Genomic DNA, 15801 nt, shown 5'->3' with positions numbered 1-15801 from the left:
AAACAGTGGAGGATGGGTGTTTGGGACCCTGAACCCACGTGGGAGACCCTCAAGAGGTTCCTGGCTCCTGGCTTTGGATTGGCTCAGCTGTAGCCATTGCGGCCACTTGGAGAGTGAACCATAAGACGGAAGATCTTCCTCTCTGTCTCTCTTCCTCTCTGTATATCTGCCTTTGCAGTAAAAATAAATAAATCTTAAAAAAAAAAAGTATTCCATCCATTACAATGGGTTTTGAATATTTCTGTTTTGCAGTCCCCAATGAGTTGATGAATTTAGGCACTGAGCATTTATGTATGCATTCTTTTTTTTTTTTTTTTTTGGTAACATCTCAACATCTTTTAAAATTACATACTCAAGTTAAAAATAAAAACCCTAGGGCTTGGCAGCGTGGCCTGGTGGCTGGGGTCCTCGCCTTGATCCCATATGGCCGCTGGTTCTAATCCCGGCAGCTCCACTTCCTCTCTATCTCTCCTCCTCTCAGTATATCTGACTTTGTAATAAAAATAAAATAAATCTTAAAAAAATAAATAAATAAAATAAAAATTAAAAAAATAAAAACCCTAATGGGCCCGGCGGCGTAGCCTGGCAGCTAAAGTCCTCGCCTTGAAAGCCCCGGGATCCCATGTGGGCGCTGGTTCTAATCCCGGCAGCTCCACTTCCCATCCAGCTCCCTGCTTGTGGCCTGGGAAAGCAGTTGAGGGCGGCCCAATGCATTGGGACACTGCACCTTCGTGGGAGACCCGGAAGAGGTTCCAGGTTCCCGGCTTCGGATTGGCGCGCATCGGCCCGTTGTGGCTCACTTGGGGAGTGAATCATCGTATGGAAGATCTTCCTCTCTGTCTCTCCTCCTCTGTGTATATCTGGCTGTAATAAAATGAATAAATCTTTAAAAAAAAATAAAAACCCTATTAAAACACTATTCAAATATTGTATACATAATTACTGTCATTACTATAGGATTATGATATGGACTTTTGCTAAGTTTCATTAGGCATAAAACAGAGTAGCATAACTTAGCTAAAAATGAATTTTAAAAGTCTAATTTTTTTTAAAGATTCATTTATTTTAATAGCAAAGTCACATATATACAGAGAGGAGGAGAGACAGAGAAAAAGATCTTCTGTCCAATGATTCACTCCCCAAGTGACTGCAACTACTGGTGCTGCGCTGGTCCAAAGGCAGGAGCCCAGATCCTCTTCCGGGTCTCCCACGTGGGTGCAGGGTCCCAAGGCTTTGGGCTGTCTTGGACTGCTTTCTCATGCCATAGGCAGGGAGCTGGATGGGAAGCGGACAGCCGGGATTAGAACCGGCGCCCATATGGGATCCTGGGGCGTTCAAGGCGAGGACTTTAGCTGCTAGGCCACTGTGCTGGTCCCAAAGTCTAATGTTTTTAAACTGGCAACTGGGAAGTGGTGTTATGCACAGGAAGTTTGCTGTGGTAAACAGTAAGAAAACATCCAGAACCACATAGCTGTTTCCACCCTAATGTTCCAGGCATGTTGCTTCTTCACCTGATCCTGGAGCCGAGCAAATCCAAAGCCTGGCGCTTCTTCCAGGTCTCCCACACAGGTGCAAGGTCCCAAGGCTTCGGGCCATTCTCAACTGCTTTCCCAGATCACAAACAAGGAGCAGAAAAGTGGAACAGCTGGAATTTTAGGATTCTGGCACTTGCAGGAGGCTTTAGCCACTGGGCCATTGCGCTGGGCCCTCAGGCATTGTTTTTACCACTGCCTAATCATCTGCCACTCAGATATATGGACATTTTGTAAAAGGGTAGGGCTAATTTATAGTATAGATCCACATTTGTGTGTGTTTAAAATTTTATCTGGGGCCCAGCGGCGTGGCCTAGTGGCTAAAGTCCTCGCCTTGAAAGCCCCGGGATCCCATGTGGGCGCCGGTTCTAATCCCAGCAGCTCCACTTCCCATCCAGCTCCCTGGTTGTGGCCTGGGAGAGCAGTTGAGGGCGGCCCAATGCATTGGGACCCTGCACCTTCGTGGGAGACCCAGAAGAGGTTCCAGGTTCCCGGCTTCGGATTGGCGCGCATCGGCCCGTTGTGGCTCACTTGGGGAGTGAATCATCGGATGGAAGATCTTCCTCTCTGTCTCTCCTCCTCTGTGTATATCTGGCTGTAATAAAATGAATAAATCTTTAAAAAAAATTTTTTTTATCTGAAAGGTGGAGTTACAGAGATAAGAGAGAGAGAATCTTTCATACCCTGATGGTTCCTCAAATGGCTGCAAGGGCTGGAGCTCAGCCAGTCTGAAGCTAGGCGCTTTTTCTGGGTCTCCCTCATGGATGCAAGGACCAAGGACTTGGGTCATTCTCTGCTGCTTTTCCAGGCACATTCACAGGAAGGTGGATTGGAAGTGGAGCAACTGGAACTTGAACCTGAACCCATATGCAATGCGTTGCAGGCTGACTTAACCTACTATGCCATGGTGCCCATAGATCCACATTTGAATAACAAAACCACACAGACACACACACATGCAAGGAGGGTTTAATGCTCATCATAGGATCCACTTGGCTGGCAGGAGAGGTGGAGAAGTCAGGGGTGGGGAAAATAACAGGGCACAGCTTTGGTTTCTGGCAAAGTTCTGGTTCTTTCCCTGAGTGATCTCAAGGGTGTTCACTTTATAATAGTTTAGTAAGCCATGCCTTTGTTTTGGTTGGTTTTCTATGTGTTTTATTTGAAAATACAAAGGTTGGATGGATTATCAGCCTAATGGTTAAGAAGCTGACGTCCCACACTGCAGCATCTGAGTGCATGTTCAGGCTTAGCTCCGAGTTCCAATTTCCTGCTACTACAGATCCTGGGAGACCTGAGCAAAGTAGCTTCTGCCACCCGTAGGAGAGACCTGGATTGCATTCCTAGTTCCGGCTTCAGTCTCAGCCCAGCCCTGGTCACTAAGCAGTGAATCAGCCTTCTCTTTCTCTCAAATAAATATATATATTTTTTTAAATCTCAGATTCTACTCACTGTTTTTCTTTTTTTTTTATTGATTACATTGCATTATGTGACACAGTTTTATAGGCACTGGGATTCCCCCCTCCCCCCCCATGGTTCAAATTCATTTGAGGTTGTTTCATTGCAAGCATCTACCAAGCATAAAGTCCAGCATCTTATTGTCCAGATAAGGTCAGCGGTTTCTTGGAGGACAATCTCTGGTCTGAAGGTAGAGCCGGCAGAGTATCATCCCGATCAATTGAAAGCCGCACTATTCACTGTTTTTCTTTTCTTTTCTTTTTTTTTTAATTATTTATCAAATAAATATTTTTTTAAAAATTCAAGTAAGGGCCCAGTGGCGTGGCCCAGCGGCTGAGGTCCTCGCCTTGAAAGCCCCGGGACCCCATATGGGTGCTGGTTCTAATCCCGGCAGCTCCACTTCCCATCCAGCTCCCTGCCTGTGGCCTGGGAAAGCAGTCAAGGACGGCCCAAAGACTTGGGACCCTGCAACCGTGTGGGAGACCCGGAAGAGGATCTGGGTTCCTGGCTTCAGATCGGCACAGTACCGGCCGTTGCGGCTCACTTGGGGATGGAAGATCTTCCTCTCTGTGTTTCCTCCTCTCTGTATATCTGACTTTGTAATAAAGCAAATAAATCTTAAAAAAAAAATTCAAGTAAAATACAAAGGACAATTTAGCTGGAGCTTCAGAGCAGGTGGCCCAATTTTATTCTAAAATTGACACACATCATCCCTGGCCCAGTGCATTTAGATACCAGACCGGTCCCTGGAACCCTTGCTCCTTGACTCTTTCCTGGAGGAATTTATTGTTCATTTATTTCCCTAGGAACTGTTCTTTATCTTGCTCATGTTGCTTTGACTGTGGAGTTAACAACATGTAATTTAGGCTTGTAGGGCCTACTCTCCTCATTAATGTGGACAGGTGATACCTACTGGCATTAAAGTGTTACTCGATGCCTGCTATAGTTCTGAGTTTGACTCTCCAAACTTATGACCTTGACACTTTGGGTGTTGACACATTCCCATTTTACAGATGAAAATACTGAGTCTACCATGTGCTTAGTGTCCGTACTCTGCTCCTCCTGTAGTTATTATTTGTTGGCTCAGGCTGTTGGGGGAGCTGAACATGTCACTGGCTGCTGAGGTGCATTAGCAGGACGCTGGATGCAGGTGGAGTGGCTGGGACTCACCCCAAGTGCAGTGCTCCACTGCTGTGCCCTACACTTGATCAACTCAAGACTGGCACTCCTTGCTGCCCTTACATGTGTCTGCCATGAGTTGCCATCTCATTTGTTGAAGTTTGTTCCTTTTTTTTTTCTGGATAGCCTCCTCTTTTACCCACCCTGGTTTCAACACTTGTTCAGCTGGATCCAGATCACAGAGGCTATCCTAACACATGCCTCATTCATTTGGAACCGTGGCTCTCTCATTAGCTGCTTTTTCTTCAAAACTCATTTCAGAGTTTACATGAAAACCTGCATCTCCAGCTCTGGTCCCTAGACCAGTGGCACCCAGGAGTGTGTAAGAACCCCAGGGTTGCTATAAACGTCCCTAGGTTCCACCTGCAGTTTAACCAGATCCCCAGGTGATTCACAGGTACTCTGAAGGTTGAAAAACATGGACTAGGTAATATCTCACACCCTTATAGTTCTAGAAGCCTCTGCTATGGCACAACAAGCCTGTGGTTTCCTGTGTGGTCCCAGCGTGACTTTCCTGTACCTGTGTTTCACTTCTCCTGCAAGATCACCCCTCTCTCAGAGCATCGTCTTGTCATATGCTTAGAACAGGGCCTGGCACACAGCTCTTAAACACTGAGTATGCTTTTAGGAACACAGTGTGGCTCCTGGGTCCAGCTTGGGCACAGAGGCCAGTGTAGCAGGGCCACAGCACAGCGGAATGATACCAGCCCTGTGTTTCTGATTATGTGCTTGGTAACTTTAGGCCTAGATGTAACCCTGAGCAATTTACCAAGACCCTACCTTCTCAGGACCTTAGGACAGAGGGGCAGAGGTCCCTTCTGGTGAGTCCCACTGATGTGACTCATTGACAGAGCTGTCTCTTCCAGGGGCTGGAAGAAGAACGGGAGCTGTTAGACGGAAGCTGTAAAGATCAGTGGGAAATGACAACAGCACACTTCTTTTTTTCCAGCACAAATCTTGTATAAAAGGAATGAGCATTTCATGAAGGGATGGGGCATGTGGAAGGGTTGTGGGCTGGTCTCCTGGCACGCAGATGTTAGTTGCTATCAGGTGGCTTGTATCTCCTGCAAGCCCTGTGACCCGCCCCCCAACTCCCAGGTGGGTGTAGTGTGCTCTCCTGCAAGCAGCGACCTTGGTTCACATTCTGTGCACACGATCCTCCAGGGCCTGCAGCTCAGCCAGCACTTCCTTGGGCAGGTCCTCATTGACCTGTTCCATCAGGTAGCTCCGGATATCACGCACTTCCTGTTCCCAGAAGTCCTTTGGGAGTGAGAACAGCTGGGTGGTGTCTACAGCCCCCAGGCCGCTGAGATTTAAGGCCCCATCCTTCGGCACCAGCCCGATAGGTGTCTCCCGGGCACTGTCCTCCCCCTCCAATCGCCGGCAGATCCAGTCCAGCACTCGCGAGTTCTCCCCAAAGCCCGGCCACAGAAAACGGCCGGCCTCATCGCGCCGGAACCAGTTGACGTGGAAGATGCGTGGCAGCCGTGCTCCCTGGCGCTCCTCCATGCTCAGCCAGTGTTCCAGGTAGCGCCCAAAGTTGTAGCCGAAGAAGGGCCGCATGGCAAACGGGTCATGCATGACGATCTTGCCTGAGGTGGAGGGGAGTGGGATGGGTGAGGAATTATCCTCCTCCGACAGGGAAGCGGTGGGGAAGGAAGGGTAATGGTGGCTGGCAGAAGGAAGCTGTGAAAGGTTCAGGATTCTGGGACATCCTCAGTGTGCGGAAGGGAAGGAATGGGGCGGGGTGGGGTGGGGGAGAGAATGCCTCAGAGCCGGCCAGAGAGAGTGATGTGGGCATGGAGGATAGGGTGCAATGGGCGGGTCTCACCTTTGTGCTCAGCGGCTGCGGTGGACTCCGAGCGCATGGCACTGCCCACGAACACCCCGTGACGCCAGTTGAAGGTCTCATATACCAGGGGCACCCCTACAACACCAAGGAACATGGTCCCAGGCAGCTCTTTCCTTGGTACCCTCATGGCCTCCCTTCTGCTGATCACTGCTCTCCGCTTCTCCAAGGACCTCAGGTGGACCCCTTCCAGCCCCCAGGGTTCCTTTCAACATTGCGTTCACCAGGGGAGATCTCTGAATGTTTTGGAAAGCCACAAGCCAAGGATCCAGGCTACGGCCCCCTGGGCTTCATGTACAATTAGGAGTAGGGGGCAGGCAGTTGGCACAGAGGTTCAAGTTGCTACTTGGCTACCTGCATCCCATGTGGGTTTTGAGTCTAACGTGTCCCACCCCCTCTCAACACCTCCAGGGGAGGCAGCAGGGGACGGCTCAAGCGCTTGGGTCTCTGCCACCCACGTGGGAAACTTGGACTAGGTTTCTGGCTTTGGCTTTGGTTTGGACTTAAGTCCTGGTTTTTGCAAGCATCTGAGTGAACCAGTGGCTAGAGGTCTCTCCTTCTCTGTCTCTCAAAAAAAAAATCAGTAAGTAGGGAGTGAATAAGTAGGTGCACCCTAATACGAAGGTAAATATTTTACCAAGAAGGCAGTCAGGCCCACATGTTGCTACCTTTGGGTCTGCGGCCTCCAAAGATGATGGCATCAATGGGGACTCCCTCGGGAGCCTCCCAAGCCGGGTCCATAATGGGGCACTGTCGGGCTGGGGCACAAAAGCGGGAGTTGGGGTGTGCACAGGGTTCTTTGTCACCTGGCAGAGGAAAAACAAATCCCATCACGTCCAAGGTCATGTCCGCCCCCAATACCCACATACATATATGTACACACAGTATTGCACAATTTCTTTCTGCCTCAATACTTTTTAACAAATTTGTGCAGTAAGGATAAGATAGAAGGGGGCCATGATGTCTCCCTCAAAATATGAACTTACGAGCCTGGCACGGTAGCCTAGCGGCTGGAGTCCTCGCCTTGCACACATCAGGATCCCATTTGGGCACTGGTTCTAATCCTGGCGGCCCTGCTTCCTGTCCAGCTCCCTGCAGTGGAGGATGGCCCAGGGTCTTGGGACCCTGCACCCGCGTGGGATATCTGGAGGAAGCTCCTGGCTCCTGGCTTTGGATTTGCTCAGCTCTGGCCATTGTGGCCATTTGGGGAGTGAATCATCGGATGGAGGGTCTTCCTCTCTGTCTCTCTTCCTCTGTGTATATCTTACTTTCTAATAAAAATAAATAAATCTTAAAAAAATGAGATTACTTATCCATAAGGGTGCTGCTAGTCAAGCTGTGTGAGAAAAAGAGTAGGAGATAAAAAGGGGTTTAGCAGGCCAGTGATGTTTATGTCCAGCTCCAGGCATCTGCTGTTGACTAGGGCTCAGTGGCATGAAGCTGGGTGTTTGGTGTGTAAGATGATCATCTTCCCCCAGAAACTATGGAATTATTATGTAGACAGATACCTACACCTAAAGCAAAGACTGAGATGATCAGATCAGTATTTCAGACAGTCACCTTTCCACCAGCCATATGGGGAAGTCAGAGCTATCTGTCTGATAGCTCTCCTGAGTTATCAAAGCAGACAGGAATCCGTTCCAAAGCTAAGGACACTGAGGTGATTTCTCCGGGCTGCTCAGACCCTAAGGATGCAATGACAGGGCCTGAGGAACTCGGAAAGCAACATTACCTGGGCAGATGTAAACCAACGAGCCCTGTCACCAGACCCCTTTGGGTGCTCTGGAGAGTGAAGCGAGTGACCAAGTGAGTGGCACAGATGTAATGCAGCACAGTGGGGTGACTGGATGGACACCAGCCTTCTCCATTAAAGGTTATCAGACCTGGGGGTGAGGGAGCCCCAGGGCCAGCACCCCCTGCCTCCACCTGCTCTGCTCTTCCACAGCCCCATGCAGGATCCTGTCACACGGTTCTACAGTTGTGGGAACTGCAGCTGGGCCCACTGTGGCCTGGCTCCACCCCTGAATTCTGAGATGATGAAAGGGTTGGGGAATGAGCTTGTGGGAAAGGAGGAAAGCTGTTCAGATTTTCTCAGTTGGGTGAAAAGACTGAGAGGGACTTAATAACGGTGCTAGAGAAAATGAAGGATGATTACACAATGAGGGTAACCCCGGGGCTAACCTGGGACGCTGCACAGTAGGCTTGAGCGCCACCAGGCTGCTCTCCCCCACCATGCTTTTTGCCTCCACAGGCTCTCTAACTGTAGGTCACAGAACACCAGAGGCCCAAAGTGCATGGTCGCAGGTGGCGAGGGCAGCGGTGGAGTCTAATGACTGGGTAGGGAAGCCAGGTTAAAGTACTGGGCTAGCCAAGTTTGGGAGAAGGTCTAAGATCTGTGTGCCGGAAGGACAGGTCAAGGGGGAGGGTAGCAACATTGACCTTCAGACAATGGTTATTGTACAGGGGACAGTGGGAGCCAAGCAGCAGGAGGGCTAGCCAGAGGAGGAGGTAGGACTTCTGGTTTCTTTGATGGGTCAAATTTTATGGATTGGGCTCTGAGCCCAAATCTTTCTACAGCAATTCTCAAAGCAGTATTTTTTTTCCTTTTTCTTTCTTTCTTCCTCTTTTTTTTCCTTCCTCTCTCTCCCTTCCTCCCTTCTTTTTTTTTTTTTAATGCAACTTGCATTTTTTACTGAGAATTTACTATATTTTTGGCATTGGGGCAGACCCATTTAGTCTCTGCTCAATGTAATCCTCCAATATTCTTATGAGACAGGTAGTATAATAACTGCACCCATGCAACCAAAAGGAAGATGAGGGAGGACAAGTAACTTTGCCAAATCACAAAACTAATACCAATGATGTAGCTGCAACACGAACCAAACTCTCCCCCGAGGTTGGGAACTGCCAAGGTTTCCGACTCCCTGCGTTTCCCGCAGATCTCAGGTGACTGCTGGGAGCTTTGTCCATGACTTCCCCAACCCACCTACCAGGCTTCCAGGGTTTGCCCAGCCAGGAGGTCACGGTGATACCAGCAGGAAGAGGCTGATCAATGCCCTCCCAGTACACGCCTCCATCACTGGTCTCAGCCACGTTGGTAAAAAGAGTGTTACTCTGTATAGTGGCCATGGCGTTGGGATTGGTGGTGGCAGAGGTGCCAGGGGCCACGCCAAAGAAGCCGTTCTCAGGGTTGATGGCCCGCAGGCGACCTGTTGTGAGGAGACATGAAATAAAAGGGAGGCCAACACCAGGGGAATTGAGATGTGAAGCTGAAGAAGGTTATGATCTACCCTCTGCCCCACCCCATGGTCTTGAACTAGACCCGCTGAGAACAGGCTCTGTGGTTCTTGGCTGGGAGGCATGGGCTAGCTTGGGTATTGAGGATAAGGTTCTCATGTACAGTGTTCACCACGAACACTGACAGAGCCAGAAGCCAGGGCATTGACCCAAGGGGCCGCTCACCGTCACTGTCGAACCGCATCCAGGCAATGTCATCCCCCACACACTCCACTTTCCAGCCTGGCAGTGTGGGTTGCATCATGGCCAGGTTCGTCTTGCCGCAGGCACTGGGGAAGGCGGCTGCCACATAGCGCTTTTTCCCTGCAGGGCTGGTGATGCCTAGGATCTGTGCATGGATGATAGAGGGGACATGGTTGTCAATAGTCAGGCTTGGTTGGTAGGAGGCAGGACAGGGAGGACCACTATATATGTATGTATGTATGTGTGTATGTATGTATGTAGTTTATATTTATTTGAAAGGCAGAGACAGTTCCCAGCTGCTTGTTTACTCCCCCAAATGCTCACAGATGGCCAAAGCTGGGCCAGGTCAAAGCCAACAGCCAGGAATTCTATCCAGGCCTTCCGCATGAGTGACAGGAATCCAATGACTAGAGCCATCACCACTGCCTAACAGGGTGTGCATTAGCACGCAGCTGAAGTCAGAAGCTGGAGTTGGGAGGCAAGTCCAGGGACTCTGATGTTGCATGTGGGCATCATGACTGGTGTCTTTAGCTCCACGGTACATTTCCATCTCAATGTGCAGTCATTAAAGCACATGCACTGCCCTGCCACCAGGTCTGGGATACCAGTCAGGGAAGAAGCCCTGCCACCCAACAGCCTAGGACCAAAGCTTTGGGCAGAGTCCTGACACCAGGCAAGGGGGAGGCGAAGCTGAGACAGAGGCAGATTGGCTGGGCCCCACCCCTGCCCCAGCCCCTGCCATCGCCTGGATCCTCACCAGGCCCTCACCAGCATGTGCTCGGCCAGCCAGCCCTCATCCCGGGCCAGACGCGAGGCGATGCGCAGGGCAAAGCACTTCTTGCCCAGCAGGGAGTTGCCACCATAGCCGCTGCCGAAGGAGACGATCTCCCGCTGGTCAGGCACATGGCCAATCAGGGTTTTCTCTGGGTTGCATGGCCACTGGCTCACCGGATCCCCTGGGGACAGCGGGGTCATGGGCTACTGGCAGTGACATCAGGAACTGGGGGTGTCGAGGGTGAGAGGGATCAGGGGACACACTCTGCAAGGGCAGGCTAACCACCCCCCCAACATCCTCAGAGCCGTTTGGGCTTGGGGAGGTTGCTCTGGAATTGCAGCCTTACCCTGCACTCAGGCTGCTGCCCTGCAGCCTGGGGTTCAGGATTCAACAAAGACAGGTTTCCAGGGTTCCAGGGTGTATGGGATTTGGGGTTTCCTTTGAGCACCGGAAGCTCCTTTGGGCAGAACAGGGGCTCACCTGGCCCAGTCAGGGGTTGACCCACGGAATGCAAACACTTGACAAAATCGCCATCTCCCAGGGCCTGAAGCACGGGCGTCCCCAAACGTGTCATAATCCTCATGCTGGCCACCACATAAGCCGAATCGGTGAGCTGTACTCCAATGCGGGCCAGTGGGGAGCCCACGGGGCCCATGCTGAATGGAAGTACATACATGGTGCGGCCTGCAAAGGAGGAAAATGTGCCCTGGGTGAAGGGGTCCAGACTTGGCCCCTACCCACCACACCCCTGTCCCTGGGCCCCTGCCCTGATTACCCCGCATGCAGCCTGGAAACCTCTCATCCACAGCTTGCTGGAATTTGGCCGGGGACATCCAGTTGCCCAGCTGTCCACGGGCGCCACCAGCCGGTAGGGGCACCGTGTCCCGCTGAGAGGGGGTCACAATCACTGTCTTGCTCTCCACGCGTGCCACATCCTGGGGGTCTGTGCGGGCCAGCCAGCTGGGGGAGAAGGTGTTGGCAGGAAGATGGTGGCCAGTGACTCTCCATTGTCCCCAGACTTGCTTCTTCAAGGTCAAGTCTGACTCCAGATCGTCTATTGGCCTTATTTGTTCCCCAACCAATCATACCTCAGTCTCTCCCTTGTCCCATTTAAGGGATGCTTTCCCTAGGCCCTGGGCTCTTTAGCCAAAGCTCCCTGATTTGGGAAGAGGGGGAAGAGGCAGAAGGGAGGAGAAGAAAAAGCAAAGCTCTTCTTTACCTCAGCTTCCTCATTTATTATAAATGCCCAATAGAACTTCAAATAGTTTGTGGAAAGTGTAATTAAAAGATAAGCTTATTTTGGCACAAAAAATTTTGCAATTCATGCACAATAAAGAGTCTTCAAAAAGTTTGTGGAACATGCACATTGTGGAAAAAAATTTGCATGGATTTCAACTTTTGGCACCAAAATGAACTTACTTTTTTTTTTAAATTATTTATTTTGAAAGTCAGAGTTACAGAGTGGGAGAAAAAGAGAGAGATCCTCTATATGGGTTGGTTCACTTCCAAGATGGCCACAATGGCTAGCCCTGGGCCAGGTCAAAGCCAGCAGCCAAGGGCTTTATCCTCTTCTACCACATGGATGTAAGGGGCCCAAACACTTGAGCCATCTTCTGCTTCTTTCCCTAGGTGCATTAGCAGGGAGCTAGATTGAAAAATGGAGCAGCTGGCATGCGAATTGGTGCTCATATGGGATGCTGGCATTGCAGATGGCTTTACCTGCTGGGTCATAATGCTGGCCCCAATAAAACTTCTCTTTAAATGGACGTTTTTCATGAACTTTTGCAGTATCCTTGTACCAACCAATCCCAGTTCCTGCATCTGTTTCCCCTCAGGCCTGCTATTCTTGCTCATTCTATTGGGATGGTGTAAATTCAATTTTTTCTTAGTAAACCCAATGTGGCCCCCATGGAAGCAGATGCCTTGTCACACAGGTTGCTGGGTTCCAGGCTTACCAGTTATCATACTTTGGGAGTTTTCGGACGAGGCCCTGCTGTTCCAGCAGGGCCAGAATGGCAGTATTCTCTGCCTCGGTCCCATCACAGATATGGATGCCCTCTGGTTGGCACAAGCGGGCACTGCGTTCCACGAAGTCTCGGACTCTTGTAGGCAGCTGGCCCAGATCTCCACTGAGCATGCGTAGGGTCTGGATACTGCGGCGTGATGACCAGCCCCAGGGGCTCAGTCCATGCCAGCTGAGCCTGCAAGACAAGAAACAGGGAGGTGATGAGCCCATTGCTGCCAGGGAAGGTAGACGTGTATGTTTGTGTGTGAAGTCTGGGACTCCCTTGGGGCCGAGTTAAAGCACGCCTGGGTACAGGCACCATAAAGAGCAAGTTGAGGTTGGTGTGTGGGATGAGTGTGGGCCACAGGCATCTTGTGGCTTTTATGGGAGTCATTTCCTGGTCCGCATGGGACAGGCATGGCTGAATGTGCACCGAGGCACCAGGTTCGCCATGTGGAAGTGCAACTGTAGGCCTGCTGATGCTCACACTGGCATGGCCCATGTCCGCGTCTCAGCACATCTGCTCAGTGTTTAGAAAGAAGCAGGGTGTACAGAAATGACCCAGGGGATAGTTCCATGTGTGCAGATCCTTCCTCGCTCGTATTCTATCCTCAAGCATAGTTGTCAGAGACCAAAGACACCAAGCAGCCAAATTGCAATTTTCTGTATGTAAACTCAGAAACTCTGTTTTTCTTTTTCCACGTCAGATGGGTAATGTGCTTATGTCATGACAAGGTTGTCTCACACAGAGGCACATATCACACAGACGTGTGTAAACCCAATCATCACACTTAGGAACCACAAAAGGATCTGTTTTTCTTCTTTTTTTTTTCCCTGTTGGTGTATATGCTGTCAGACTGTGAAAAAGCCTGAAGCCCAAGACCTAGTCCCTGAGATGGGACAGTTTTCTTCCAGGCCCAGATTTCTGGATGGAGACCCTGGCAGGACGCTGGGGTTCCAGGCACCACATATGTCCATCTGGGCCCACAATGAGGGCAGAAGACGTTCCTACTGTGTGCATGGTTGACCACTGGGAAATGAGTGTCACTGGCTGGGGCTTAGGCTTCAGTTCCCAGGGGAGCAGTGACCCAGAGGGTGCAAAAGGCCAAGGTCTCACTCACCAGAAACTGCCTGCCATAAACAGGACTGAGGGGAGCGGTGCCTCTCCTTCCCCACTTGCCTAGAAGCCACAGGCCTAGGGAATGGCTGGGGGTAGGGTAGGGTGGGATTGGGGTGGCTAGGCCACTAGTCTGCAGGAAGCTCTGTCTAGGAGGGGCGAGCATGGGGAGGGCTGGCTGACGTGGAAGCTGAGGTGATTTCCACTGGTCAGAGCAGGATGGGAATTGGCATGGCTGGGAGCGGGGAGCCTGCCCTGCTGGGGCCAGGGTCTGTTCCTGCCTCAGATGCCTGTCCCTGTGCATTCTTCTTAAAGGCATCCCCCCAGCCCAGGAAAACTGCCACCCCTCTCCCTGGATCTCTTGCAAAGCACCCACTCCTTCCTCCTGTCCCCTTCCAAAGCTGAACCAGCTGTGGACTTGGGGATCAGTTCAGACTCTGGGACAAAAGCTGGACAGGAGACTTTGGGAGGGACAAAAGGAGGCTGCACACGAGATGGGCATCTAGGTCGGACGCCACTAAGAGCCTCTGGCCTGGGCAGGGGAAGAAGTCAGCCATGCAAGACATGAAAGCCATTTGGTCCTCTCCTCCCCCACTTGCTTCCCTTTCTCCCGCTGGCTCCAGGTCCCTCTGGCAGCGTTGGGCTTCCTGCCAGGTAGCAGTCCGGGAGTGGGGCCCAGTCGGATGTTTACCTTCTACCCCCTTTAAGGAGCTCTGAGCTCAGGGGCCCCCAGGGGCTGGAGCACCTTGGTCCTAAAGCCCCCTCTGACTCCTCACAGCACCCCGGGGCGTGGGCGAGGACTCCCCCACCCACTGGGCTCTGATCATGTTCTAGCTGCTGCGAAGGAAAGGAGGGCACCAGCAGCCAGGGCGAGCGGGCAGGAGAGGAAGTTCTGAAGTGGCAGACAGAGAGGGCGCGGAGGGGGAGGAGCGCCCGGGGACGTGCGGGGCCGGCGCGCGCGGTCGCCAGACCTCGGGCAAGGCGCACGCGGCCAAAGGAGGCAGGAGTGCCTGACCAAGGTCTCTCCACCCGCTTCCACCAAACCCCAAACGGTCTCCACCAAGGATGGGAAGCAGGGGTAGAGGCGACCCCGAGGGGGGCCACAGCAGCGGCAGGTGCGGATCGGCCCCCCAGGCTTCGGGCGGTGAAGGGTTCACTCACCGCAGGCCGGGGCGGTACGCTGCGGCCATGACACCGGGGCGGGGGGCTGCGGGTGATCAAGGAACCGAGAGGAACCGGGACTACGGGACGTGGGAGACGAGCGGCGAAGCAGCGGGAGCTGAGGCTGGGCGGGAGGCGCCTAAAAAGGAGGCAGGCGGGACAGGGGCGGACCCTCGCGCCCCACTCTCCGCCCTGTCCACAAGCCCCGCCAGCTCGGCCCGCCGACGTGCTCCCAGGGCGGTCGCCGGGCCGCCCTACATCCTAGCCCAGGAGCCCATTTCTGCCATTGGCGGACAGCGCTGGCTCCTCACTGTCCCCAAGCAGGCCCGCCCCCGCCAAGCCCCACCTCCTCGCGTCCCGCCGGTGATGTAACTTTGAGGACTCTTGCTCTCTCCCGGGAGATAGCAATTGAGAGACACTGGGAGGCAAACAAGCTGGAAAAGAGGGAGGAGGAGGCCCGGGGTCCCTGGCGGGTGTTAGCTTCCTGGAGTCGGGGGGCAGGGGCGGGGCGGGGGGGGAGAGAAGTATGGCCTTACCCGTCACTCACAGCCCTGGATTGTTGTTCCCTAAGGCTCCAATGTTAAGCCCCCCTCCTTTCTTCAAATTACCAGGACCCCTTTCTTCTGTACTGTTAAGTGGTGATGGTGGGGACTCATCTGCTTCCTCCATGAAGCTCTCGGGGGGGAAATTTCTCAAGAGGTGTCGCTCTTCAGTCTTTTCTCTGCAACGTGAGATCACTGGACATCACCCCAAACGCCACAGCACCTGACACGTGGCATGGTCTTAGCCCCTGCTCCCCTGACTTTCCTTCGGCGGGGGTGGAGGGGAACCATCTGCTTGCTCTTGTATGGTGAGGTGGATTCAAGTCACGCTTCCTTGGAGGACGCTTACCCCTCAGCCAGTTTGTACATTTGCTGCTCCTACCACAGCCTTTGGAGGAGGAGTGAGATCCCTCTGTAAACTTGGAGAGGAATTGTTTCTGCTGACACTGCTAAGCTGGTAGGCTATTGGCCTCTCTGGTTCAGGTTGGCCCCCTAGGAGCCTGCTGGGGACAGAGGGTGGTTGATTATAGGAATCAGTAAATATCTTTGCTTGCTCAAGCTTTTTTTTAATTTTGCAGAGCTTTATTTTTATTTGAATACGGAGAGAGAAAGAGGTCTTCCATCTGCTGGTTCACTCCCCAAGTGGCTATAATGACCAGTGCTTGGTCAGTTTGAAACTGAAGAACCTGGATGTCTTCTGCCTTTT

The 15801-nt window shown here is 52.1% G+C and overlaps 1 protein-coding gene and 1 non-coding gene across 2 annotated transcripts; both read right to left on the bottom strand.

Moving 5' to 3' along the window:
• Nucleotides 1-5092: 5092 nt before the first annotated feature.
• On the bottom strand, nucleotides 5093-14755 carry PCK2 (phosphoenolpyruvate carboxykinase 2, mitochondrial). Its single transcript, XM_004584708.4, has 10 exons — nucleotides 14554-14755; nucleotides 12226-12471; nucleotides 11046-11230; nucleotides 10751-10954; nucleotides 10264-10451; nucleotides 9478-9640; nucleotides 9006-9224; nucleotides 6684-6821; nucleotides 5998-6093; nucleotides 5093-5758 (listed from the first exon to the last, which is right to left on the bottom strand). Exons 1-10 carry the CDS (start codon nucleotides 14580-14582, stop codon nucleotides 5304-5306), a joined length of 1923 nt encoding a protein of 640 aa, XP_004584765.2. The 5' UTR covers nucleotides 14583-14755; the 3' UTR covers nucleotides 5093-5303.
• Nucleotides 12977-13085, bottom strand: LOC118759377 (small nucleolar RNA U13). Its single transcript, XR_004996167.2, has one exon. It is a non-coding gene; the product is annotated as a small nucleolar RNA U13 (small nucleolar RNA).
• Nucleotides 14756-15801: the final 1046 nt, after the last annotated feature.

This window comes from Ochotona princeps, chromosome 6, assembly GCF_030435755.1.
Source record: "Ochotona princeps isolate mOchPri1 chromosome 6, mOchPri1.hap1, whole genome shotgun sequence".
Taxonomy (NCBI): Eukaryota; Metazoa; Chordata; class Mammalia; order Lagomorpha; family Ochotonidae; genus Ochotona; species Ochotona princeps.
The sequence above is the reverse complement of the archived record's forward strand: the minus strand, read 5'-3'. Positions and strand labels throughout refer to the sequence as shown.